This window comes from Carcharhinus amblyrhynchos, unplaced genomic scaffold (assembly GCF_965287045.1).
Source record: "Carcharhinus amblyrhynchos unplaced genomic scaffold, sCarAmb.v2.hapA scaffold_39, whole genome shotgun sequence".
NCBI lineage: Eukaryota > Metazoa > Chordata > Chondrichthyes > Carcharhiniformes > Carcharhinidae > Carcharhinus > Carcharhinus amblyrhynchos.
This window is the reverse complement of record NW_027649780.1, coordinates 6,961,474-6,989,205: the sequence shown is the minus strand read 5'-3', so window position 1 is coordinate 6,989,205 and position 27,732 is coordinate 6,961,474. Positions and strand designations below refer to the sequence as shown.

General features: G+C 45.4%; 3 protein-coding genes across 6 annotated transcripts in view; 2 read left to right on the top strand and 1 right to left on the bottom strand.

The window, feature by feature from the left end:
• The window catches only part of LOC145363729 (uncharacterized), a 356,716-nt gene that overhangs the window by 319,249 nt on the left and 9,735 nt on the right, over positions 1–27,732 (top strand). The gene's annotated exons all lie outside the window — the stretch shown is intronic.
• On the bottom strand, positions 1,311–26,735 carry LOC145363578 (uncharacterized). Its single transcript, XM_080218761.1, is given in 6 exon segments — positions 1,311–1,821; positions 1,823–2,456; positions 3,089–3,166; positions 4,731–4,929; positions 24,491–25,934; positions 26,699–26,735. Coding segments are annotated over 5 exon segments (2,391 nt in total). The 5' UTR covers positions 25,826–25,934; positions 26,699–26,735; the 3' UTR covers positions 1,311–1,676.
• On the top strand, positions 6,691–18,892 carry LOC145363711 (uncharacterized). Of its 3 annotated transcripts, none has more exons than XM_080218941.1 (3): positions 6,691–7,668; positions 12,024–12,695; positions 17,853–18,892. In XM_080218941.1, exons 1-3 carry the CDS (start codon positions 7,139–7,141, stop codon positions 18,601–18,603), a joined length of 1,953 nt encoding a protein of 650 aa, XP_080075067.1. In that variant the 5' UTR covers positions 6,691–7,138; the 3' UTR covers positions 18,604–18,892. The 3 variants fall into 3 exon arrangements, with proteins under 3 accessions (XP_080075067.1, XP_080075068.1, XP_080075066.1); XM_080218942.1 differs by having other exon boundaries at positions 6,691–7,697; positions 12,155–12,459; positions 17,785–18,892; XM_080218940.1 differs by lacking the exons at positions 6,691–7,668; positions 12,024–12,695 and adding an exon at positions 16,292–16,462 and having other exon boundaries at positions 17,543–18,892.

Genomic DNA, 27,732 nt, shown 5'->3' with positions numbered 1-27,732 from the left:
TCAATAAAATATTTGGTCAATGAAGACCCAAACCACAATTTCCCATCCTAACACCTGTCAACCATCCTTACCCAGAGTGTAATCACAACAGGAATAAAAACAGGAGAAGTGTAACAATCAAATTCAAAATCAATGCACAGCCTGTCATAAAATTTAATTTAATGTTCACTAATTAGCAAGAAAACCTGAAGTCCAGGGTCCCCCAGGATTCTTACAGTCCACATCGTGAGGGGGAGGAGAACTCTCTCTCTGACCCCTCACTCAATTTCACTCTGTTATTTTCCAGTTCAAGTTCCAGTTGGGGTAACATCTACTCGATCTTGTCTTCTCCTGAAGGAGCGCTGTGAGTTCTAGGTTACTTGTACATAAGGACAGATGTTTCAAGCAACAGATAAAGTATGGATGTAAAAGATTCTCCAGCTTTCTCTTTACCCCTATCCAACTCGTGGACAGCTCTTAGTCAGTATTATTTCTCCCAAGCCACTAATTGTCCCAATCTATAATATTATCCATTTTACTTTAATTTTTCCTCATTTTGTGTCCATGTGCAGTGTGTTTAATTGGATCCTGATTGTTTTGAACTCAGTTTCTCTCTGGAACGTGTGTCAATGCCTTGATGGTGTCACAATGTTGTCTCAATCCCCTGGCCACATTAACCATTTCATCTCCTGCTGTGTCTCAAGTAGCTGTGTGTGTTTGGGACCCGCTCTTCACTCCATCTCACCATGAATTTAGGCTTGCTTTTTTCACATGTAACAAATCACATCTGCACACTCACTCCTTTATCTCAAAATCATGTCACAAATTCTTAACTCTCAGGTGTGCTGATGAAAAGATCAAAATGAGTGTCTGTGTTTCTTATCTCCCTGTTATGGTGCTGATATTTCATGTAGTGGTCAGGCTTTCAAATGTGGATTTCTTTAAAACAAAGTTCATGGACAAGCAGGTAAATATCTTGAAGAGAAAACGATCAAACAGTTCATCCCATGGACATATTCCGGATTTTCCCGAGAATATAGCTGGATATCAAACTGAATTTATTCCTTTCAACCACACCCAAGGGCAGTTATTCCAATACCTTTATTGTCCAGGACAATATATTCACAGTATCTTTAAAACAGAAATTAAACATTCCCATTTGATTTTAGGTGTTAACACATTCTGTTAGTTTGTTCTTTATCGTCAATGTCAACATTGTTCTCCTTGGAGCAAAGGAGGTTGAGGGGAGATTTGATAGAGGTGGACAAGATTCTGACAGGTTTAGATAAGGTGGACAAAGAAAAGCTGTTCCCATTCGCTGATGGGACAAGGACGAGAGGGGACACAGATTTAAAGTTTTGGGTCAGAAATGCAGGGAGAGGAATGTGAGGAAGAATATTTTGATGCAATGAATAGTAATGATCTAGAATTTGTTGCCTATAAGGGAGGAGGAAGTGGAGACAATAAATAATTACAAAGAAAATTAGATGGGCATTTGGGGAGGGTTTCAAATAGAAAGGCTGACTAAATATCACTTAACTTCTTAGACCAGCCACTGGAGGCAAAGTGGTGAGACTGGCCAGTCCATCAGAAAGAAACCCTTGCTCCTCCACATTGAGCCATTGTGAGAATGAACAAATGCAGTCCTGGGTGTAATTGAGAGCAGAAACAGTAACAGCAGAATCCAACCACTGGAATCACTTGTGAACTCGCTGGTGTCTCAGCAGCTGGGATGAAACTCTGAATCCCTTCCCACACTGAGTGCAGGTGAATGGTTTCTCCCCAGTGTGACCTTGTTGGTGTGTCTGCAGGCTGGATGAGTTAGTGAATCCTTTCTCACAGAGGGCAGGTGAACGGCCTCTCTCCTGTGTGAACTCGTTGGTGTTTCTGCAGGGAGGATAGGTCAGTGAATGCCTTCTCACACTGCGAGCAGGTGAACGGCCTCTCTCCAGTGTGAACTCGTTGGTGTGTCTGCAGGTTGGATAATTGAGTGAATCCATTCCCACATACAGTGCAGACGAATGGCCTTTCCCCAGTGTGAACACGTTGGTGTGTCTGCAGGGTGGATAACTGACTGAATCCCTTCCCACACTTGGAGCAAGTGAATGGCCTCTCCCCAGTGTGAACTCGCTGGTGTCTCTGCTGGCTAGATAACTGACTGAATCCCTTCCCACACACGCAGCAGGTGAACGGCTTCTCTCCAGTGTGAACTCGCTGGTGTGTCTGCAGACTGGATAACTGACTGAATCCCTTCCCACACACAGAGCAGATGAATGGCCTCTCCCCAGTGTGAACTAGTTTGTGTGTCCGCAGTTCGGATGACTGAATGAATCCCTTTCCACACACACAGCAGCTGAATGGTCTCTCCCCAGTGTGACTGCGTCGATGTATTTCCAGCCGAGATGGGCACATGTATCCTTTCCCACAGTCCCCACATTTCCACGGTTTCTCCATGGTGCGGGTGTCCTTGTGATTCTCTAGTTAATCAGTTAAATCTCACACAGAACACGGGTACAGTCTCTTCCCATTTTCAGGCTGCGCAACTGGTTAAAGCTCTTCCCACACTCAGTGCACTGGAACACTCTCACTCAGGTGTGTGTGTGTCTTGGTGCTTTTCCAGTCACACTGATGTTTCAAATCATCTGAAACAGACAGAACAGAGGAAGATTTCTCCTTCTGGATTCATAGGTCAGTGATATTCAGGTCCCAATGAATTGAGTGACTCTGTCAGATGTTGGTGTGACATTTGGTTTGAGATTTCTGTCTGTAATCCTCACCTTCTAATATTCTGTAAAAGGAATTTACAAGTCATCAGTGTCAGTACAGAATAGAAATTCAGAACACACAGTTCAAGTTTCTATGGAACATTCTCTTCTCTCTCATTCCCCAAAAGCTGTAAATCTCCATCCCACACACTCTCCCTCCATTCTCACTCTGTTGTATCTAATATTCACCCTCCCAATTCTCCTGAAGGTGCTGATTGACAGATCCATGCTCACTGCTTCCTGTCCTGGACACAGAGAGCTGAAAATCTCCATGCAGGCTGCCAGACGGATATATGTCTACGTGACTGGACTGACAATGTGTGGAATGTTCAGACTGGACTCACTTCCTTTCCCTTCAGTGGCTAAGGCAGACAAGTCACCAGGATCCAATGAACTGCACGCTAGCTTTTTAATGGATGTTGCTGAAGGGAAAGCGGAGAATTTTGTTGAAATTTTTCATTAGATTCCGGGAGGGTGTCAGAAGATTGGAAATCCGCCAATGTGACTAACTGGCCATCACATAGAAAACAGAGTTGGAATAAATGGGTCCTTTTCAGAGTGGAAAAATGTAACTAGTGGAGTACCACGGGGATCAGTTCTTGGCCTGTAATTGTTCATTATTCAATGGCCTGGAGAAAGCAACAGAATGTAAGATTTCCAATTGATATGAAGATAGGTGGAAGGACATGTGATGAGGATATTTTGATTTTGCAATAGATTATAGATAGATACTTATAATGATCCAGCCTTCACCACCTTTTGGAGCAGAGAATTCCAGAGATTCACCACTCTCTGCGAGAAGAAGTTTCTGCACACCTCAGGTTTGAATGACTGACCCTACATCTTGTTTGAGACTCTCCCACTCGTGAAAATATCTCACCATCTACCCTGTCGAGCCCCGTCAAGATCTTATATGTTTCAATAAAGTCACCCCCTTTGTCTTCAAAACATGGCAAATGGAGTTTAACATGGGGAAGTGTGAAGTAGGAGGAATCTACAGGGAGTTTATCTAAATGGAGAGAGGCTGCAGGTAAGTGAAGTATAGAGGGATCTTGGTGTTCTTGTGCATGAATCATAAAAAGCTAGCAGGTAGGTCCCGCAGTAGGTAAGAAGGAAAATGGCATTTTGGCTTTTATTGCAAAGAGTTGGAGTTTGAAAACAGGGATGTTTTGTTTTAACTGTACAGTGTGTTGTTGAGGCCTCACCTTGAATACCTAAACAAGGATATAGTAACGTTGGAGGTAGTCCAAAGGAGATTCACTAGATTAATTCCTGGGATAGGAGGGTTGTCCTATCAAAAGAAAGCAAATTGTCTAGGTCTGTGTTCCTTGAAGTTTTGAAGACAAAGGGGTGACTATGTTGAAATATATAAGATCCTGAGGGGGCTTGATTTGGTAGCTGGTAAGATGTTTTCATGACTGGGAGAGTCTCAAACAAGGTAAGGGTCAGTCATTTAAAACTGAGGTGTACAGAAACGTCTTCTCGCAGAGGATGGTGAATCTCTGGAATTCTCTGCCCCAAAGGGTGATGGAGGCTGGATCATTATAAATATTAAATAGAGGTAGATAAATATTTGATAGATCGGGAATAGAGGGCTATGGGGAAATGGCACAGTAAAAGGGTTGAAGCTGGGACAGAGTAGCTATGATCGGATTGAATGGCAGGACAGGCTTGAAGGGCCTGGTGGTCACTCCTGCTTTTATTTTTCATGATCAGTTGCTGCATGTCAACGACTTCCCCCAGAATGAGAAAAGAAATGGGAAGGGGGAGAAAAGAAAGTGTTTCACTCACAGATGGTGGAGACAGAAGAAAGTTTGAGTCTGTCTGAAGCTCAATCTTCATTCACACAGAGAGCAGCATCTTTGCTGGGCAACGATGAGCAACTGAACCAACTCTTTCATCCCTATGGTCTGAATGCGGAAGTTGGAAAGAGTCCTTCCGGTACAACAGAGTTCCCATTGGTCAATCCCCCACAGACAGACACACAGGGGCGGAGCCCCACGTAGGGGTGGGCGGGACTTTGCCCTCCAGCCGCCCTGAGCTGCTGTCCAATGGGAAAGGCTGGAAGACCCGGACAGACAATGGTTAGGGCGCCGGCTTCGTCCCGGGCTCCGCCCCACACCCGCACATGCGCAAGGACACAAAATCCGCACACGCGCACTTTTGAGTCACGGCCCTTCACCAGCTATGGCCAATGAGAAGAATCGGAGGACCGGAAGGAGTCTGGTCCTCCAGCAGAGCTCGGGCTTTTTGTGAATGAAGATTGCGCTTCAGGCAGATTCAAACTTCCTCCTGTCTCCGGCATCTGTGAGTAAAACACTTTCTTTTCTCATTCTGAGGAAAATTGGAGACTTGCAACAACTGAAATGAAAGGAAGTGAATCCAGGGAGGATGCAAACTCAGGAAAGATTGGCCCAGGTCTCTCTCTCTCTTAAAGACATTGACATTGAAACAAAGAAGATAGGAGCAGGAGGAAGCCATTTGGCCCTTTGAGCCTGCTCTGCCATTCACTATAATCATTCCTGATTATCCAACTCATACCTGATTCCTGCTTTTGATGCATAACCTTTGATCCCATTCGTCCCAAGTGCTATATCTAGCCGCTTTTGAATAAGTTCAATGTTTTGGATCAACTACTTCCTGTGACCATGAATTCCATAGGCTCACCACTCTTTGGGTGAAGAAATGTCTCCTCACCTCTGTCTTAAATGGTCTACCCTGATTCCTCAGACTGAGACCCTTTTTTCCTTGCTCCCCCCCAACCCCAACCCCACCCCCAGCACCACCCTCCCTGTATCTATTCTGTCTAAACCTGTTAGAATTTTATAAGTCTCTTTGAGACCCCCCCTCATTCATCTGAACTCCAGCAAAAATAATCCTAACTTAGTCAATCTCTCCTCATACATCGATTCCGCCATTTCCTGAATCAGCCTGGGAAACATCCTTTGCTCCCTTAGCTTGACAAATTTATTTGTCTGGCTAGAAGGATTGCCTTTTTCCGAATGTTCACAGTTAAAGGGCATTTTCCCCAGGAGTTGGCTGACATTTAAGGGGACAGTAAATTAATATTGGACTGAGATATGTCCAGTGTTGTTATATGGTACAGATTAGATATATTATTTATGTTTCTGTTATGAAGTGCATTTATTATTTCTTGCATTGTATTATAATGCTGTAGCTATCTTATACATTTCCAGTTATCGAGTCATTACAGCACAGAAGGAACCAAATTGGTAACTCGAGTCCATGCTGACTCTCTGCATAACATCCTCGTCCCATTCCCCCTCTATATCCCTGTTCTCCTGAAAGTTTATTTCCTTCAAGTGTCCATCCAGTTTAATTTTTAAATAAAATCCATAGACTTGTAATATGGAACTGTAGCTATGTTATATATTTCCAGACATCTCTTCCCTCAGAGGGCTGTAAGTCTTTTGGATTTGTCTTCCACAGGGACCCGTGGAGGCTGAGGATCTTTGAATATAGTCCAGGATGAGTTGGACTGATTTTTGATTGACAAGGGTGTCAATGGTTATTGGGAACAGACAGAAGATGGAGCAAAAGCTAACACATGGGGGGAATTTCATCACTCAAGGATGTGGTGAAGCTTTGGAATTCTCAACTGCTGAGGACAGTGGAATCTCAGTCATCAAGTATTTTCAGGGGAGAGATTGACTCATTTCTAGATATTGAAGATATCAAGGGATATGGGTTTAGTGTGGGGAGGACGATGCTGAGGTAGATGAGCCAATGATTTCATTGAATGATTTAAAAGGCTCAATGGGCTAAATGGCCGACTGCAGCTCCTATTTGTTACGGTCTCTGTGTCCAGGACAGGAAGCAGTGAGCATGGATCTGACAATAAGTCTCAATGAGCACCTTCAGTAGAATTGGGAGGGTGAATATTAGATACAGCAGACTGAGAATGGAGGGAGAGTGTTGAGAGTGTTGAGAATGGAAAGAATGTTCCATAGAAACTAGAATTATCTGTTCTGAATTTCTATCCTGTACTGACACAGATGACTTTTGCAGACTTGTTTTGCAGGATATTGAAAGAGGAATCACAGGCAAAAATCTCAACTGTCACATCCGGATCCAACAGAGTCATATTCCTTGGGATCTGAATATCATTGGTCTTTGAATCTAGAAGGAAAAATTATTGTCTGATCTGTCGATTTGAATAGATTTCAAATGTCAGTGTGACTGGAAAAGCACCAACACAGTGCCACACTCGAGTGAGAGTGTTCCAGTGCACTGACCAAACAGCTTTAACAAGTTACACAGCCCGAATAAATATTACACCATTCACAGCGGAAGAGACTGTACTCATGTTGTGTGTGTGTGGACGAGGCTTTAACTGATTGTCCAAACAAGGCAGAGGCAAGGATACCTGCACCATGGAGAATCCATGGAAATGTGCAGACTGTGGGAAGAGGTACAGATCCCCATCTCTGCTGGATGCTCATCGACGCAGCCACACTGGGGAGAAGCCATTCATTTGCTCTCAGTGTGGGAAGGGATTCACTCTGTCATCCAGCCTGCAGAGACACCGGCAAATTCACACTGGGGAGAGACCATTCACCTGCTCTCAGTGTGGGAAGGGATTCACTCGGTTATCTACTCTGCAGACACACCAGCGCATTCACACTGGGGAGAGACCATTCACCTGCTGTGTGTGTGGGGAGGGATTCACTCAGTCATCCAACCTTCGGAGACACCAGCGAGGTCACACTGGGGAGAAGCCATTCATCTGCTCTGTGTGTGGAGAGGGATTTACTGAGTCATCCAACCTGCAGAGGCACCAGCGAGTTCACACTGGGGAGAGGCCATTCACCTGCTCTCAGTGTGGGAAGGGATTCAGTCAGTTATCCGACCTGCAGACACACCAGCGAATTCACACTGGGGAGAGACCATTCACCTGCACTCAGTGTGGGAAGGGATTTGCTCGGTCATCCAGTTGGTGGAGACACCAGCGAGTTCACACTGGGGAGAGGCCGTTTACCTGCCCTCAGTGTGGGAAGGGATTCAGAGTTTCATTCTTGCTGCTGAAACACCAACAAGTTCATGAGTGATTACATGAGGGTTGGATTCTGCTGTTACTGTTTCAGCTCAAAATTACATTTGGATTTTGTTCATTCTCACAGCTGCTCAATGGGGAGGGTTCCTTTCTGCTGGACAGGCTGATCCACAACTTTGCCTCCAATGGGCTGATGCTCTGAGCTTTGTTGCGAATACCTGGTTTCAAATTTCACAAGGATCACAAGAGTGATCCTGCAGCAGGCGACGGTGCAGAGGGACCTCGGGGTCCTTGTGCATGAGTCGCAAAAACCCAGCCTGCAGGTGCAGCAGGTGGTCAGGAAGGCGAATGGGATGCTGGCCTTCATAGCGAGGGGGATTGAATATAAAAGTAGGGAGGTCTTGCTGCAGCTGTATAGGGCATTGGTGAGGCCGCAGCTGGAGTACTGTGTGCAGTTTTGGGCGCCGCACCTGCGCAAGGATATTTTGGCCTTGGAGGGAGTGCAGAGGAGGTTTACTAGGCTGATACCGGAGTTGAGGGGGTTGAGCTATGAGGAGAGGCTGAATAAACTAGGCTTGTACTCGTTAGAGTTTAGAAGAATGAGGGGAGATCTCATTGAGACGTATAAGATGATGAATGGGATGGATAGGATAGAGGTGGAAAGACTCTTCCCGCTCAAAAAAGACAGTAGGACTCGGGGGCACAGCCTCAAGATAAAGGGGGGGCGGTTCAGAACGGAGTTGAGGAGGAACTTCTTCACTCAAAGGGTGGTGAATCTCTGGAATTCTCTGCCCGTTGAAGTGGTGGAGGCTGCCTCGCTAAATATTTTTAAGAAGCGGGTTGATGGGTTTTTGATAAGAGAGGGGATTGAGGGTTATGGGGAGAGGGCGGGAAAGTGGAACTGAGCCACGACAGATCAGCCATGATCTTATTGAATGGCGGGGCAGGCTCGAAGGGCCAGATGGCCTACTCCTGCTCCTATTTCTTATGTTCTTATGTTCTTATGTCTGGTGTTAGGAAGGTCAGAGAGATTTAGTCAGCATTTCTGTTTGAAACCCCCCAAATGTCCATCCAATTCCCTTTATAATTGTTCAGTGTCTCCATTTCCTCCACCCTCATAGGCAGTGAGTTCCGGGTCATTACCGTTCGCTGCATCAAAATATTCTCCCTCGCATGCCCACCACCACCACCCTGCCCCCCGCCCCCCGCCCCCCGCCACCCGCCACCGCCACCGCACTTCTGACCCGAAACCTTCAATCCGTGTCCCTCTCATCGTTATCCAATCAGCTAATAGGAACAGATTTTCTTTGTCCACCTTATTTAAACCTGTCAGAATCTTGTCCACCTCAATTAAATCTCCCCTCAACCTCCTTTGCTCCAAGGGGAACAACCCCAGCCTGACATTGACAATAAAGAACAAACTAACAGAATATGTTAATACCTGAAATCAGATGGGAATGTTGAATTTGTTTTAAAGATATTGTGAACATATTGTCCTGGACAATAAAGGAATTGAAATAACTCACCTTGGGTGTGGTTGAGTGGAATATATCAATCTGGAACTACCTACAGTCTTGTGGAAGTCTGGAATGTGTGGCTGGAAATCCTTCCCTAACAGCACTGTGAGTGTACTCTGGGCATTGTAGCACTTTAAGAAGACAGTGTTGGGGTTGAGCATGGCTGAAGCAGCTACATACAGCCACATATTCTGTTATCATTGAAGGACCGCAGATTGAATGTGAAGCATTATGGGACACTATCTTGACCACATTCCTGTGACTGCTCAATTTCTGCAATCATGGGCTATTAAAGCTGCTTAGCAGGGCCCCTCTTATCAGCATGTAGGCAGCTGCTCTGAGTAATCAACTGCTAACAGAATAGGCTGGGATGTGGTGGAGATCAGAAAGTCCTGAGTCTAGTGGTTCATTGTTTTGGCACAAAGTCTTGTTATAAGGTGTCTGGTCCACATGATGAGATGGTCCAAAGCTGTCCATGAGCTGATCACACAGCCACATGATGCCTGATTGTTAGCTTGATTGGATATGTCTCTAATTGATTCATATTGTGATTGGTTTATAACCAGCCAGGATGGGCTGCAATAAATGAATAAGAATGCGAGATTTTCTAAGTTCAGGGTACAGTTTGCATGGTCAGACTATTTGATGATTGGAACAGATCTGGGTGTCGAGCGATTTGTCTTCAATCATTCTTCACGAACATGGCCAAGTTTTAGACTGTAAGATACATGCTCAGATTTTGTACTCGTTAGAGTTTAGAAGAATGAGGGGAGATCTCATTGAGACGTATAAGATGATGAATGGGATGGATAGGATAGAGGTGGAGAGACTCTTCCCGCTCAAAAAAGACAGTAGGACTAGGGGGCACAGCCTCAAGATAAAGGGGAGGCGGTTTAGAACGGAGTTGAGGAGGAACTTCTTCACTCAAAGGGTGGTGAATCTCTGGAATTCTCTGCCCGTTGAAGTGGTGGAGGCTGCCTCGCTAAATATTTTTAAGAAGCGGGTTGATGGGTTCTTGATAAGAGAGGGGATTAAGGGTTATGGGGAGAGGGCGGGAAAGTGGAACTGAGCTACAACAGATCAGCCATGATCTTATTGAATGGCGGGGCAGGCTCGAAGGGCTAGATGGCCTACTCCTGCTCCTATTTCTTATGTTCTTATTTAGGCCCGGGCACTAGGGCCTGGAAGGGCGCAGAAACGTGAAGCTCCGCCCACTCGCCGTTGTGTCACCAAGACACTGCGCATGCGCTCTCCTCTCCGCTGAATCAAGATGGTGGCCTTTAACCTGTCCCTCGTCTCAGGAAAAAGACCGGAAGCTGCAAACACAGAACTACGAGCTCATTTTCGAGATTTGAGGCCGTTACCAGATATTTAGAAACCTTCTACGTCCATCCGCCAGTTTCATTGCTGTCGCTATGTTTCCCCATCCTCACCGGCTGCTGATGATACAGAGGAAGTTCTCTCCGATTGCTGTCACCCACACTGCGCGTGCTGCAAACGCCGTTGCTTACTGCGCATGCGAACCTCTTCCCGTGCGTTGGATGGGGACGCCTCATTTGCGCCTCTCTTTCACTCCGATTGGTTGGAGGATCAGTCAATCTCGTTCGGTCCTCCAGCCCCGCCCCCTCTTCCTATTGGCCCCGAGCTGCCGTCAATCAGTCCCTGGGCATTGTGATGTGGATCATGCGCAGTGTCATTGCTGTCCTTGGCGCTTGTTTGTCCCGGAGAAGCGGAGTCAGCGTTAGGCGGTGGCTGGGAGGGTCTGGAAACACTTTGTGGATCCGCAAACCCTTCAGAATCATTGTCAGCTCCCTGGTTTGCAGCTGCGCGGCTTCTCCCTCCCGGGAACAGGCCCAGGTTAACGGCCCCATCCTGGCTCAGTCACTGGAGGATGGTTCACATCAGAGGATGGGGGAAGGGGACAATAAATAAGAGGTTACACTTTGGCCTCAAATCAATGAGGACTCTGATCTCTGGGAAGGAAGGAAACCCTGGGAGGTGAGCGGGGAGGATTCACAAATACCCGCTGGAGGCCCCAACACCCCCAATAAGACCCATTGGTTTTATTGTCAGTCTGCAGACAGAAGGTGGAGAACTGATCCCAGACAGAGGAGAGGGAGGGAGAAAACTGGGAGTGGAGGAAAGAAATCCTGGAGATGATGAGATGGGTTTGGATTTCAGCCCAGGGAGGAGGGAGAGTGTTTGGGATGGGGATTTATTGATTTGGGAATAAGTGAGGAAGAAATGTTCCAGGGAATTAGAATTGCCTATTCAAAATTTCTGTCCTGGACTGACAGTGATTAATTTTGTAAATTCCTTTTACAGGTGAGGTGAGGAAACATCACATCAAAATCAGACAGAGTCTCGATTCATTAGGACTTGAATATCCTAAGACTTTGAACGTGAAAGGAGAAATGTTTGTCTTCAGCCTGGAGGAGAAGATTTCAAACATTAGTGTGACTAGAAAAGCACCAAGATACACACACACCCGAGTGAGAGTGTTTCAGTGAATTGACTGTGGAAAGAGCTTTATCCAGTTACACAGCCTTAAAAAACATCACACCATTCACAGCAAGGAAAAACTGTATACGTGTTCTGTGTGTGAATGAGGCTTCAACTGATCGTTTAACCTCGAGAGTCATAAGGACACCACACCATGAAGAATCCGTGGAAATGTGGGGACTGTGGGAAAAGATTCAGTTACCCTTCCCTGTTGGAAAATCATCGGCGCAGTCACACTGGGGAGAGACCGTTCACCTGCTCTGTCTGTGGGGAGGGATTCATTCAATCATCTGGCCTTTGGTCTCACCAGAGAATTCACACTGAGGAAAAGCCATTCACCTGCACCTCCTGTGGGACGAGGTTCAGGCATTCTTCAGCACTCACTGTTCACCAACGCACTCACACCGGGGAGAGACCATTCATCTGCTCCGTGTGTGGGAAGGGATTCACTCAATCATTCCACCTGCTGTCACACCAGCGAGTTCATTCTGGGGAGAGGCCGTTCACCTGCTCCGACTGTGGGAAGGGATTCACTGGGTCATCCCACTTACTGTCACACCAGCGAGTTCACATTGAGGACAAACCATTCAGCTGCACTGACTGTGGAAAGAGTTTCAGACAGGCATCCTCCCTCATTGCACACCAGAGAATTCACACTGGGGAGAGACCATTTACTTGCTTTGTATGTGGGAAGGGATTCACAGCTTTACCCACCCTGCTGAGACACCAGAAAATTCACACTGAAGAGAAGCCATTCAGCTGCACTGACTGTGGAAAGAATTTCAGGCAGTCGTCCAACCTCACTGCACACCGACGCACTCACACTGCAGAGAGACCATTCACATGCTCCGTGTGTGGGAAGGGATTCAATCGGTCATCCAACCTCTCTGCTCACCAGCGAGTTCACACAGGGGAGAGGCCATTCACTTGCTCCATGTGTGGGAAGGGATTTGCAAAGTCTTTCAACCTGCTGGCTCACCAACGCACTCACAGTAAGAGGCTATTTAACTGCTCTGTGTGTGGGAAGGGATTCACTCAGTCACAATGGCTTCTGAAACATCAGCAAGTTCACAAATGACTGCAGGGGTTGGATTCTGCTGTTTTTGCTGCTGTTCAGTATTGATAGTCTGCCGATATTTTATGTCTGCTGACGTTAGCAAACCTTGTAACTAGCTGGAATTTAATATTCTGGAAGTGTCACTGATTTCCGGGGCTGCAATGTCACTTTTTAAAAGTAACACCTGTGATCTTTCCTCTTAACTGAAGAACTCTCAACAGGAGCCTGTTTAGAATAACATTAAGAACTTTCAGAGTCATAGAGGTTTACAGCATGGAAACAGGCCCTTCAGTCCAACTTGTCCATGCCTCTTTTTTTTAACCCCCTAAGCTAATTCCAATTGCCTACATTTGACCCATATTCCTCTATACCCATCATACCCATGTAACTGTCTAAATGCTTTTTAAAAGATAAAATTGTACCTGCCTCTACTACTACCTGTGGCAAATTTTGCTTCGATTCTAATTTGATCTCTGGGGCAAAATCTACAATTCATTCTCTGAAAGATCCATCTGCAGGGCACAAAGTATTTATTTTCAATGCTTGTATTGAGATTTTCTGGAAAGCTACTCTTTGATTTTTAAGGGCTATTTTTTGGTTTCCAGGGGATCGTTTTCCATTCTCAGTAACCCCTTTATTAGTGATGTAGTCACATAGTAACATTACCTTTTGTGTTAGTTTACGTCTTTGGTTAGGATAGCACAAATACGAAGACTGTGTATATATTAAATCTTTTAAATTGGAATCTGTAAATAATATTTTTTGTGAATTTATTTTAAAAATACTCCCGTACACTCTTTCCAAATGACAATTCTAACTGTTTGACACAAGGCAACTGAATCAGGGCAGATGTTTATTGGTTCAGACAGTGGAGCAGGAAAAAACTCTCCCAATTCTGATCTTCATTGTATATGGATTTGCATTAATAACCCACCAATAACCTCACTACAGCAGCTGAGATCAACTCTGACCAGGGCTTGTGTGTGTTGCCTGTTAGCACTAAACTGTAAATAATAGCAGTTTAGAATATGAACCTGGATGAATGTACCTCGATTTCTAATGTGATGACCCAAGTGATTGGTATGTTCTCAATATCTGGTTATTCAACTTCCTGAGCTGTATATCCCACCTCCTGAGATATATAAAAATAATCAAGACTTGTTCAGCAGAATGGGGAAAGCTCTGCCAATGGTTGGATCGCTCCTTTTGAGGCTCACACTGCTCTGAAACTAGTTCTGTAGCAGGAAGACACAACTCCTCCACACATCACAGATGGGCTGCTGAGTCACTGAACTTCCTTTCTCAAGATAGTTGGAAAGCTGTTCCTCCAATTTGACATCTGCCTCTGCAGATTTAGCAACATCAGGAAAGACAGTATCTGTGATTGGGGGAGATGATTCTCATAGTTTCTGTCTCTCCCATGTACAGGGTGATTTTTCTTCCAGTAGTTCCTCCCATGACAGAATTTTCACGGGCCTTTTGGCAAATCATGTTGCAGTTTTATAGAACCTTAGGCTGCATTTGGAATATAGTGTTCAACTCTGGTCGCCACATTACCAGAAGCATGTGGAGGCTTTGGAGAAGGTACAGAAAAGATTTACCCAGGGTGTTGCCTGGCATGGAGGGCATTAGCTATGAGGGGCGGCATGGTAGCACAGTGGTTAGCTCTGCTGCTTCACAGCTCCAGGGTCCTGGGTTCGATTCCTGGCTCGGGTAACTGTGCAAACTCCACACAGACATTCTCCTCGTGTCTGTGTGGGTTTCCTCTGGGTACTCCAGTTTCCTCCCACAGTCCAAAGATGTGCGGATTAGGTTGATTGGCCATGCTAAGAAATTGCCCCTTCGTGTCCTGGGTAGCGGCGGTTAGAGGGATTAGTGGGTATAATATGTAGGGATTTGGGGGTAGGGCCTGGGTGAGATTGTGTTTGGTGCAGACTCAATGAGCCGAAGCGCCTCTTTCTGCACTGTAGGGTTCTATGATTCTATGATTGAGGAGAGGCTGGAGAAACTTGGTTTATTCTCACTGGAACCACTGAGGTTGAGGGATGATCTGAGAGAAGTCTATAAAATTATGAGAAGCATGGACAGAGTGGATAGTCAGAAGGTTTTTCCCGGATGAAAGAGTCAGTTACTAGGGGGCATAGGTTTATGGTGTGAGGGGCAAGATTTAAAGATGTATGAGGGAAGTTTTTTTTACACAGAGGGTGGTGGGTGCCTGGAACTCGCTGCCAGGAGAGTTAGTGGAAGCAGATACAATAGTGACTTTTAAGGAGTGACTTGACAAATACATAATAGGATGGGAATGGAGGGATATAGTCCCCAGAGGGGGTTTTAGTTTAGTTGGGCAGCATGGTTGGTGCAGTCTTGAAGGGCCTGTTCCTGTGTTGTAATTTTCTTTGTGTTGAGGGTGAATTCACCATCCGCAGCCATTTATTTTGAACACTGGTTCTGAAATATTCTCTCTGGATTTAAGGCTTCCTGGCATAATACACAGATTTAGGTCTTACCACCAAACACCAATTCATATCCTCATCTGAGTCCCAGATTTAAATGTGGTTGTCCAAACCAGAAAACATATACAATCTGACTGTTTCAAAACCTGATTCACCGTGCTGTGCCACACTAACTGCAAGAGATTGTGTTTGGAATTAATTGTTCCATTAAAGCCTGTTTTCAATGACAATATTTTTATTGAAACGTGGTGGGGTTCAATCCCAGGTCCCAAAATCATTATAATAAAAACAGAAAATACTGGATAAGCTCATCAGGTCTGTTTCATTCAAAATTCCAGCATTTGCAGGATTTTGCTTTATCCCCAAAATCATTACCCTGGATTACTCCACCTCTGGCTCTAATTCCAGTTACAAAATTCCACAACTCTCTATATTTTCCGGAGGAGAAATAAATGTTTTATTCCCAGATGTTGGCCGGAGGAGGATGTTTGAGTCTGTGTGTGAAGCTAAAAACAGAAGCTGTGCTGTTTCAAATCAAACTGCGGGACTTGGGAGAAAATGATGGGAAGACACTTTGCAAAGTCCCCTCCCCCACTCTCTCAGCTGGCAGCCCAGCACGCAGGCGCAGAGAGCGCTGCTGAGCCGAGCTGTCCGGAGCAGGCGCAGTGCGGCTGCCGCCAGCGGTCGCTCTCGATGTCTTTTTGGAGCAGCCGGAGGGGGGAGGGGGAGATCACCGAGCGGCTTCTCGCTCTGGCCGGAGCCGCCAGCCGCTTGTCTGGAAACCTTGGCTCGAGGAGGGGCAGAGGGAGGGGAACAATGGGAGGGGGAGGGGAACAATGGGTGGGGGCGGGGCTCCAGGGTCAGCGCGCAAGGCCTGCACAATGGAACCCCGAGGACGTCATCGCGGAGCAGTTTGATTTCTATTGGCTGATATAGGCAGGCCTCCATTGTGATGTCTCAATGCGGAAGTTTGTCGATGATTTTCAGATTGAAACTTCCTCCTCTGTGCAAAATCTGGGAGGAAATCAATGTCTTCCCCTTTCCATTTCTTTTCTCATTCTGGGGGAAATTGGGGATTTGCAGCAACTGGAGGAAAAGGAAGTTAATTCAGGGAGGCTGCAGGCTCTGGAATGATTATAGACGAACATCGGAATTAGGAACAGGACTTGGCCCAGGTATCTTTCTCTCTCTCAAAGATATTGACATCTTTTAGCTCCCTCAGGTTGTCGCCTTTATTTATCTGGGTAACAAGATAACCTAACCAACGTTCACAATTAAAGGGGGAGTTTTCCCAGGAGAAGGCTGTTTAAATGAACTGTAAATTCGCCTGGGACAGAGATATGTTTAATGTAGTTATATGTACGTGCTATGTTATTTATGATTCCCTGTTTCTTGTCTTGAAAAGGCACTGTGTCAACGTTACCTATTTCCACTGATGGAGACATTACAACATAGGAGGAATCCATCTGGCAACTCAAATCCATGCCAACCCTCTTTGGAGCAATTCAGACAATCCCATTCCCCCGAGTTTCACATCACAATGGAATGGATGAGAGTTCCAGATGAACTGAGACTGGGGTGGAATCGGGCGAGCTTACTGAGGTGGAAATAGGCGTCTTGATGATGATGATGTATGGCTGGAAGCTCATCTTGGGGTGAAATATTTCACCAGGGCTGTGAACAGCCTGGTTCAGGTCAGATATGTTACCAGGAAGAGGGATAGAATTGCTGGTGACGGAGTGGAGTTTGGAGGGTGGACTGAAGACAATGTATATTTAAGCTTGATAACTGAGTCTTCCCAGTATTTATATGAAAGAAATTTCTGTTCTTTTAGTACTGGATGTCAGATAAGTCAGAATGGTGTGTGGTTGGAGGAACTCAGAGGTGATGCTGTTTATATTCACTTGCTGTCTTGGTCCTTCTAATGGAGTTGAGGGTTTGTGAGATTCTGTCAAAGTTCTTGTCAAGTTGTAGATGTATAAAATCCCTTGCCTTCACCCCTGGCTACTCCTACGTCTCTCTGTCTCCTCCCAAAGTCTTGTGCGGACCCAGACCGTGTGGCAGGTTTCATTCCCTGAGAGACATCAGTGAACCAGTTGGGTTTGTATGACAATCCAGCAGCTTTCTTGGTTACCCTTTCCTCACAACAACTCCACAAATTACCAGATTTATTCAGTTCAATTTCACAACCCACCTTTGTGTTTTTGTGGGTTCTTTCTCACTCAATTTTTTTCTGTTTTAAATCAATTTCCCAGGGGTTTACAAGAAGAAAATCTGCAGTCGAGAAACTGAAACAAAACATGATATCAGAATCTGATGAGTCGGCCATTTATTGTAACCTGAATATTATTGTATTTTGAAATTGGAAGAAAAAAGCACCATTCACAGTGGAGAGAAACTGTACACGTGTTCTGTTTGTGGACAAGACTTCAACTAATCATCTGGCCTTTAGGAACATAATTACAGTCACAACAGGGAGATGGCATGGAAGTGTGAGGATTGTGGGAAGCAATTCAATTACCCATCTCTGCTGGAAACTCATCGACGCAGTCACACTGGTGAGAGGCCATTCACCTGCTCCCAGTGTGGGAAGGGATTCACTCAGTTATCCAGCTTAAATATACATCAGAGGACTCATGCTGAGGAGAGACCGTTCACCTGCTCCCAATGTGGGAAGGGATTCAATCAGTCATCCAATCTAGCAATACACCAGCGAGTTCACACTGGGGAGAAACCGTTCACCTGCTCTGAATGTGGGAAGGGATTTTCTCATTCATCCACTCTGCTGATACACCAGCGAGCTCACACTCAGGAGAGGCCATTCACTTGCTCCCAGTGTGGGAAGGGATTTGCTGACTCATCTACTTTGTTGAAACACCAGCGAGTTCACACTGGGGAGAGGCCATTCACCTGCTCTGTATGTGGGAAGAGATTTGCTCAGTCAGCCACCTTGTTCACACACCAGCAAATTCACACTGGGGAGAGGCCATTCACCTGCTCTGTGTGTGGGAAAGGATTCAGTCGGTCATCAACTCTGCTGACACACCAGCGAGTTCACACTGGGGAGAAACCGTTCATCTGCTCTGTGTGTGGGAAAAGATTCAATCATTCATCCAACTTAGCAATACACCAGCGAATCCACACAGAGGATAGGCCATTCATCTGTTCTGTGTGCGAGAAGGGATTCAATCAGTCGTCTAAACTAGCAATACATCAGCGGGTTCACACTGGAGAGAGGCCATTCACCTGCTTGCAGTGTGGGAAGGGATACGTTACCTCATCGAATCTTCTGACACACCAACGAATTCACAACTAATTATTGTGATTGAATTTCAAACTAGGGAGAAACCATGAAAATGATTGTGTGGAGAGTTTCCGTTACCTGTCAGAGCTGGAAGTACTCTGGGGACTGTTTGAAGATAGAGGGTTTCGCCAAGCTGCTCTAAGAACATAAGAAATAGGAGCAGGAGTAGGCCATCTAGCCCTTCGAGCCTGCCCCGCCATTCAATAAGATCATGGCTGATCTGAACAGGATCAGTTCCACTTTCCTGCTTTCTCCCCATAACCCTTAATTCCCCTGTTTATCAGAAACCTATCTTCCCGTGACTTAAGCGAGGTAGCCTCCACCACTTCAACGTGCAGAGAATTCCAGAGACTCACCACCCTTTGAGTGAAGAAGTTCCTCCTCAACTCTGATCTAAACTGCACCCCCCCTCACCCCTGCTTATCTTGAGGCTGTGCCCTCTAGTCCTGCTATTCTTTCTCAGCGGGAAGAATCTCTCTACCTCTACCCTATCTATCCCCTTCATTACCTTATACGTCTCTATAAGATCCTTCCTCAGCCTTCTAAACTCTAAGACTTGTCTTCTCTCTGAAAGCTCATTATAGCAAGTATATTTATGGTTTTTAACTGTAATTTAAGTGGGATCTAAATGTGAGGAATGTTGCATATTAGAACTGAAATTGTGCTAAGTTAGAAATTAAAGTAGTTTCCTTTCACTTTTAAATACTGTTCAATTGTTATTAGTTAAGCTCCTTCATTTTTTGGAATTATATTTAAGCTGTTATTAAATAAAGTTTGTTTTACCATGAAAGATCCCTAATTTGTCATTGGAATTATTCCTGGAGTGAAGCATCCTATCCTCACATTTATGCCAAAATAGAAAAATTTTTTTGGATCTAATCTGGCTTCCTAACATAATTTAGGGGTTCTGGTTCAGGACCGTATTGGAAGGGATTCACTCAATAATCTACTCTCCAAGCACCCCTGCTTCACACTGGGGAGGGACCTTTTAAATGCCCAGACTGTGAGAACTGCTATAAAAGCTATGGAAAACTATTATCTCATCAACATGTTCACACTGAGACACCATTCAGCTGCTTTTACTGTGAGACTGGGTTCAGGAAATCATTTCGACTGACTGTACACCAGCGAGTTCACACTGGGGAGAGGCGTTCACCTGCTCTGAGTTTGGGAAGAGATTCACTCAGTTTTGCAGTTCAATTTCCAGAATCTGCAGTATCTGATTTTGATCTGATTTTTTTGTTTGAGTTATTATTGTCACTTGTATTGGGATACAGTGAAAAGTATTGTTTCTTGTGCGCTTTACAGACAGAACATAGCATTCCAGCATTTTCTGATTTAGTTCCTTTTGAAGGGTTCTCCCTCTCTCCTCCATCCTCACCTCAACAAGAAGTCTGAGGAGCTCATGGAGCTCATTTGTCACTAAGATTGAGACAACCTGATCAGCTGCCTTCCTTCCACTGGGTCAAACTGTGACTAAAAATTTGCCCAACCTTAACTCATCCTTCCTTAGTTTCTCCCTATCGAGAAGTAGATTTAGTAATCTATATTTGTTGGATATTAGTAGTACGGTATAGATTTAAGCGAGTTTAATTCAGTGTTTCTGTGTACAAAAGGGTTAAAACTTTCATAATGTTAAATAAAGGTGTTTGCATGTATAGGGTTTTGGTTTCATTCCAAACTGTGCCTGCATTGTGTTTGGAGAATTTACAATGTGTAAAACACGAGTGTAAAGAAAGACAAAGTTGTTACTTGGCGACCAGTGGCCATTTCTGGTTAGAAATAATTTTTGAGTTAGCTGAAGAGGAAACTGCCAGAAACATTAGGCAGAACAATGGAGCAAGGGCAAGAAAGAAAATCCCAGAAGTTAAAGAGCAGATAGTTCCAGAAACCAGGGAATTAAAAAAGTCTGAGGAAAACTGAAGTCAAAGGGAATCTGAACAAAATACTGTTCCCTGAAGTTAAAGAAAGGAGCAAAGAGAGGTTTCTAGTTAAAGACAACACACCTGGTGAAGTTGGCTGGCAAAAAGACAGATCCTGAAATAATCCTAAGCTTGGGGACTTTGTACCACCTGTGAAACAGTAGTGTTCTGCTGGCATGGCTGGATACCAGAGAGATTGTGTGGAAGCTTGAATGCATGTGGTAATCTAATACAGTAGAATAGTGAAAGGAGGGATTGAAATCCTGGAAATGGATTCTTGCTTAAAAGATCTGAGAGAGAGAGCGTTGTTTGGGAGAAGATTCTCAGCCATGTCTTTTTGAGAGTGGATCTGGTTGATGAAAATTTCTGCTCATCGATTTCAATGACAATGTTACAATTCATAATTTTACAAATGACAATTTCTGTGGACATTAATGAGTACAGGAGCTCAGTGTGATTTCTCAGCATCAGGTTATACTCTGAACATGTGCAGTGCAAATGGTGGAAAATGCTGATCAGAGATTACATGAATTGTAGAGAATATCCAGTCTGGAAGGAGACTGTTCAGTTTAACTAGTCCGTGCTGATGTTTATATTTCACACAAGACAACTCCCATTCCACCTCCCTCATTTCAGCCTTTCATTTTTCTAATCTCCTTCCCCTCATGTACTCATCACGTTTTCTTTTTAAACTATAAGAATGAGTTGTCCAGCTGGTTCCTGTGGCACTGAATTTCACATTGTCATCAATCTCTGAGTATAGATGGTGAGTGACTTGGAGGGGAATTTGCAGGTGATGATGTTCCCATGCGTTTGCTGCCCATCTCTGAGGTGTTCGAAGTTGCGGGTTTGCAAGATGCTGTCAAAGAAGCCTTGGTGAGGGCTTGCAGTGCATCTTGAAGGTGGTACACACAGCTGCCATGTGAGTCAGTGTTGGAGTGAGTATATGTTTGTTGAGGGATTGCCAATAAAGCTACTTTGTCTTGAATGGTGTTGAGCTTCCTGAGTTGTTGGAGCTGCAATAATTCAGAAAATTGGAGCTTATTCAATTGGACACGAGTTGTGCCTTGTAGATGCTGGACTTTGGGGAGAAGGGTTAAACAGATCGTTTAAAGAAAAATTTACCTGATCTGGCCCATACACCATGAGAAGATGGAAATGGGATGTATTATGAATCTCAATTGAAACCCTACCAACTGAAAAGATGAACATTGAAGACTCGAACACGGAGAGAGGGATGTCTGTTAGTGTTCTTCAGCAGTGGAAGTGGGGATCAGGGATTGTGCTGGAAGAACTGGAGTGATGGTAAAATGTCAGCAAATAGGGAACGATTATATTTCCACCAGCTCAGGTTACTGAAGCCTGAATATTGTGGGAGAGAAAAGGTGAGAGTGTTGCAGAGTTTAAAGTGGAACAGGAGAGCTTTAAGCTGGTGGAGTCAGTGAAATCTGACTCTCGTTTTTGTCTGCTGTCATTTCACAGAGGCCCCATTTGGCTGAAACTCTATTTCCACAGCTACAGAATCAGCGAAAGGACATTGCACATTCTCCACAGCAGCATCAAACTCACACCGATTGACTGTTTCTCCATTCACCTCAAGGTTATCGACATCATCCCAGGATCCTCTCTCTCCATTCCTTTCCCTACTCCATTCCCTCTAATAGCATCTCCCTGAACTCACTGAACATCACCCCAGGGATCCTCACTCCCTGCTCCATTCCCTCTGTCAGCATTCCCCTGAACTCACTGAACAGAAGGAGTAATCCCAGAGTAACTGTTGGGTTTGGAGTCAGGGGATGTTCCAGGTTTGTGTATTTTTAGTTATCCTGGTGTCAGAACACACATTTATATTAATAAAACAGGGCATTCCTGCAAACACACTGCAGCTCCTCATGTCTGTTGTCTCCAAGTTCCTGTGAATTCCCTCAACTAGTATATAATGTAGACTTGAATTGATTTATTTTAAAACAGTTTATTTTAAACATATTAACACCGGCCTGAAAGTTGTAGACTCAGGACTGTCACACAAATCCTCTCAATCTGATGGTGTGGTGGTATTGTCACTGGACTAGTAACCCAGAGTCCGAGGGTAATGCTCTGGGGAGCCAGCTTCCATTCACACCACAGCAAATGGTGAAATCCGAATTCAATAAAAATCTGTCGTTAAAGGCCTAGCAATGACCATGAAACCATTGCTGTTAAAACCCATTTGGTTCACCGATGTTCATCAGTGCCCTTTAGAGAAAGAATTTATACGACTCCAGAATAAGACCACAGGATGCTGGAAAATCTCAGCAGGTCTGGTAGCATCTGTAAGTCTTTCATGTGACTCCAGGTCCACACGATGTGGTTGACTCCAGAATGGCCGAGCAAACAAGCCACTCAGTTCAAGGGCAGTTAGGGAAAGGCCACAAGCAATGAATTAAAAATAATCTTCACAAAATGTTGACCAGTCATTTAAATTTAAACCTGCTGTTTCACTCTCAGTCAGGATCAGATCCCAGATTTAAACCAATCTTTGATTTAACAGCACATTGCCAGCATTCACCACTGTTCTTCCCAACTCTAAACACAGTTGTAAAGGAGTCTTTTGTTCTGTGTCATAGAACCCTACAGTGCAGAAGGAGGCCATTCAGTACATTGAATCTGCACTGACCACAATCCCACCCAGGCCCTATCCCCATAACCCCATGCATTTACCTTAGTTAGTGCCCCGACACCAAGAGGCAATTTAGCATGGCCAATTCACCCAACCCTCACATCTTTGGAGGAAACCGGAGCACCCAGTGGAAACCCACACAGACACAGGGAGAATGTGCAAACTCTGCACAGACAGTGACCCAAGCTGGGAATTGAACCCGGGTCCCTGGCACTGTGAGGCAGCAGTGCTAACCACTATGCCACAGCGCAGCCCATGTTGGGGAGCTCTGAACCATGGAAGAGAGTGATTGGGATACAGTTCTTAGACACCTCAGGAATATCCCACACAATTTATCTTGAATGTGATAAACAGCAGCAATAACTGCAGAATGCAGCTCCTGAAGACACATGAACTCACTGAGGTGTCAGTAGATGAGGTAGGGCAGCACAGTGGTGGTACAGTGGTTAGCACTGCTGCCTCACAGCACCAGTGACCGGGTTCAATTCCAGCCTCAGGGGACTGTCTTTGTAGAAATTGTCCATTCTCCCGTGTCTGCACTGGTTTCTTTCGGGTGCTCCTGTTTCACACAGTCCAAAAATCAGTAGGTCAGGTGGATTGTCCATGGTACAGACAGTTTGGCCTGGTGGGCTAGTGGAAGGGAGGGAAGCAGCAGAAATAGCTGATCAGATTGTCTCAAACTTAACGACAAAGAAGCTCCATGAACTCCTCGCTTGTTGTTGGAGGTGATTGTTGTTGGAGTTATTGAGGGCAGCACGGTAGCACAGTGGTCAGCACTGCAGTTTCACAGCTCCAGGGTCCAATTCCCGGCTCGGGTCATTGTCTGTGTGGAGTTTGCACATTCTCCTCGTGTCTGCGTGGGTTTCCTCCGGGTACTCTGGTTTCTTCCCACAGTCCAAAGATGGTTGATTGGCCATGCTAAGAAATTGCCCCTTAGTGCCTAGGGATGCGTAGGTTAGAGAGATTAGTGGGTATAATATGTAGGAATATAGGGGTGAGATCTGGGTGGGATTGTGTTCGATGCAGACTCGATGGGCCGAAGAGCCTCTTTCTGCACTGTAGGGTTCTATGATGATAGGGGAGACAAGGGCGAGGGAGAGACCTTCAATAGGAGTTGACCCATGTTCGAGATATTAAAAAGATTCAACACACTGTGTACTAAACATAAATCTGATTGATTTAACATTTATCTAGAATGTTATCTCAGCTCTAACTGAGATGGAGTTTATGAACATCAGCAGAAACAGAGCCTGATCAACGTGCTTCATTTCTGGATGTAAATAACGGCAAAATCCCATCACTGTAGTCATTTGTGAACTCGCTGGTGTGTCAGCAGGTTGGATGAAGAAACAAATGCCTTCCCACACACAGAGCAGGTGAATGGCCTCTCCCCAGTGTGAGTGCGCCGGTGCACAGTGAGATGAGATAATTGTCTGAACTTAGTCCCACAGTCAGAGCACCTGAACGGTCTCTCCCCAGTGTGAACACGTTGATGGGACACCAGATTGCTGGAACTTTTAAAACGTTTCCTACAGTCTGGGCATTTAAAAGGTCTCTCCCCAGTGTGAACACGTTGATGACGTACCAGTTCCCCTGAACGTTTATAGCATTTCCCACAGTCTGGGCATTTAAACGGTCTCTCCTCAGTGTGAGTGCGCTGGTGTGAAGTGAGGGCAGATGATGTCTTGAACCCTGTCCCACAGTGAGAGCACGTAAAGGGTCTCTCGTCAGTGTGAACACGTTGATGGCGCATCAGTTCCCCAGAACTTTTATAGCTCTTCTCACATTCTGAGCATTTAAATGGTCTCTCAGTAGTGTGAACTTGCTGGTGTTTCAGCAGAGTTGATAGCTGAGTGAATCCTCTTCCGCACTTGGAGCAGATGCAAGGTTTCTCGTGAGTGTGAATTCGTTGGTGTCTCTGCAGGGTACATGAATGAGCGAATCCCTTCCCACACTGAGAGCAAGTGAATGGCCTCTCCCCAGTGTGAGTGCACTGGTGTTCAGACAGGTTACTCAATTGCCTGAATGCAGTGCCACACTGAGAGCACTTGAAAGGTCTCTCATCAGTGTGAGTGCGCTGGTGTCTAGATAGGGCATAGGATGACTTGAATCCACTCCCACAGTCAGAGCACCTGAACGGTCTCGCATTAGTGTGAACACGTTGATGGGACAGAAGTTCCCCAGAACTTTTATAGCACTTCCCACAGTCTGAGCATTTAAAAGGTCTCTCTTCAGTGTGAACTCGCTGGTGCATCAGCAGGTTAGATGACCTTGTGAATCTTTTCCCACACTCGGAGCAGATGAATGGCTTCTCCCCGGTGTGAACTCGTTGGCGTTTCATTGCACACTCAGAGGAGGCCAATGGCCTCTCCCCACTGTGAACTCGCTGGTGTCTCAGCAAGTTGGTTGACTGAGTGAAGCCCTTCCCACAGTCAGAGCAGGTGAATGGCTTCTCCCCAGTGTGACAGCGACAATGCTTTTCAAGGTGAGATGGGGATGTGAATCCCTTCCCACAATCCTCACATTTCCACGGTTTCTTCCTGGTGTGACTGCGCTTGTGTTTTGACAGGCCAGATGATTGGTTGAAGCCTTGTCCACACACAGAACAAATGTATGGTTTCTCCTCACTGTGAATGGTGCTTTTTTCTTCCATGTTCAAAATCCGATGATATTCACGTTGTGATAAGTTGGGCAACTGTCAGATCCGGATGTGATGCATGGCTTGAATTTCCTGACTGCAAGTCCTCCTGAAACCTGTGAAACTGATTTAAAACAGAAACAAGGGAGTGAGAGATAACCCACAAAAACACAAAGGCAGGTTGTGAAATTGAGCTGAATGAATCTGGTAATTTATGGGGACGGCACAAACAAAAAATTCACCATCAAAGCAGCTGAGTTTTTGTAAAAACTCAACCGGTACATTAATGTCCATCAGGGAAAGGAATCTGCCACTACGTGTGGGTCTGCGCAAAACACTAACTTCTAAATGAGGGGGCGGCACAGTGGTTGGCATTGCTGCCTCAGAGTGCCAGGGACATGGGTTCGATTCCCAGCTCGGGTTACTGTCAATGTGGAGTTTACACATTCTCTTCCTGCCTGCATGCGTTTCCTCCAGATGCTCCTGTTTCCTTCCACAGGTTAGGTGAATTGGCCATGCTAAACTGCTCCTTCTTGTCAGGGGGACTAGCTAAACTAAATGCATGGGGTTAAGGGGATGGGGCCTGGCTGGGGTTGTGGTGGGGACAGACTCGATGGGCTGAATGGCCTCTTCCCGCGCTGTGGGGATTCTATGAGAATCACAACATTCTCTCCTCCTGCTGACAGGGAGCAACGCGCATGCGCACTGCCCCAGGAAAGCGAGTGCCTGTTTATCCATGCTTGTTTCTGCAGAAGCAGAATGGCTCTGGACAAACCCCGGACTGGCCCAGGACCTTCCTGTTAGGAGTTTGAAGTTCACGAACTGCTCATGAAACCTTACCGCCCTCTCTTTGCGCCCATCTCTCCCTCAGACACGCCGCTTCCTTACCCGCCACGGAGACAAGAAACAACAACCTCGTGTCCCGAGCCCTCCCTCTGCGCATGCTCAGAACACGGGCACCACTGCGCCTGCGCGCTGGTGATAGCCTGGATGGAAGGCATTCCGCGTCGCTTGGGATGCTGGGTAAAGGCCCCACCATTGAATGGAAAAATGGTTTGTAATAATTTATTTCTTGTTGTCGCGTGAAAGCTGGGGCTGAAGGGCCAATAATAAAACTAGGATACATATCATATAGCGACCTGATTGCACAGAGCATTATCTCAATTCAGAGAAGGACATTGGAATTGTTCAGAAATTGAAAGCCAAAGGTAGAAATAAGAGCAGAAACCATCTACTACAGTTATATGTATCTCAGTAGCACATGAATATCAGGTATAGTGCGATTAATTATGAAGATGTACAATGCGAATGGTGCCTGTTAGATAAAGTGCAATGTTCTAACACATTGGCGCAGCAATGATCAACGTTAGGAGAATATTGGATGACAGTGTTACAACAACATTATGCTCTGCCTCCTTGTAATCTGTTTCAGAATTTCCTTCAATAACTAGTCCATTAATGTGACCAGAATTAGCACCTATGATCCGCCATAATTACAAGAGGAAAGTTAGTGACCACAATTATCCCAGGATTAAATTATACACTGCATACTGTCTGCAAATGGGGCTCGTAACACAATTTATTTTATTTATTAGTTTCACAACTGGGCTTACATTAACACTACAATTAAGTTCCTATTAAAATCCCCTCATACCCATACACTGGCATTTGTTCAGGTACGCTGAGGAAGAATTTAGCACGGCCAATGCACCCAACCAGCACGTTTTTGGACTGTGGCAGGAAACCAGAACACCAGGAAGGAAAACACACACAGGCACGGGCAGAACATGCATACTCTGCAAAGACAGTGCCCCAAGCCAGGAATCAAACCTGGGTCACTGGTGCTGTGAGGCAGTAATGCTAGCTATGGTGCTGCCCTTAGAATCTCAATTATTTCAGAAATTGATTTTATGGCATTGATT

Excerpts from the sequence above, each read along its gene's own strand:
- LOC145363711 (XM_080218941.1), top strand. The coding sequence starts at position 7,139 with ATGGAGAATCCATGGAAATGTGCAGACTGTGGGAAGAGGTACAGATCC. Across the intron at positions 7,669-12,023 it reads AGACCATTCACCTGCACTCA|ACCGTTCACCTGCTCTGTCT; the intron begins GTGTGGGAAGGG and ends CACTGGGGAGAG. Across the intron at positions 12,696-17,852 it reads CGAGTTCACACAGGGGAGAG|GCCATTCACCTGCTCCCAGT; the intron begins GCCATTCACTTG and ends CACTGGTGAGAG.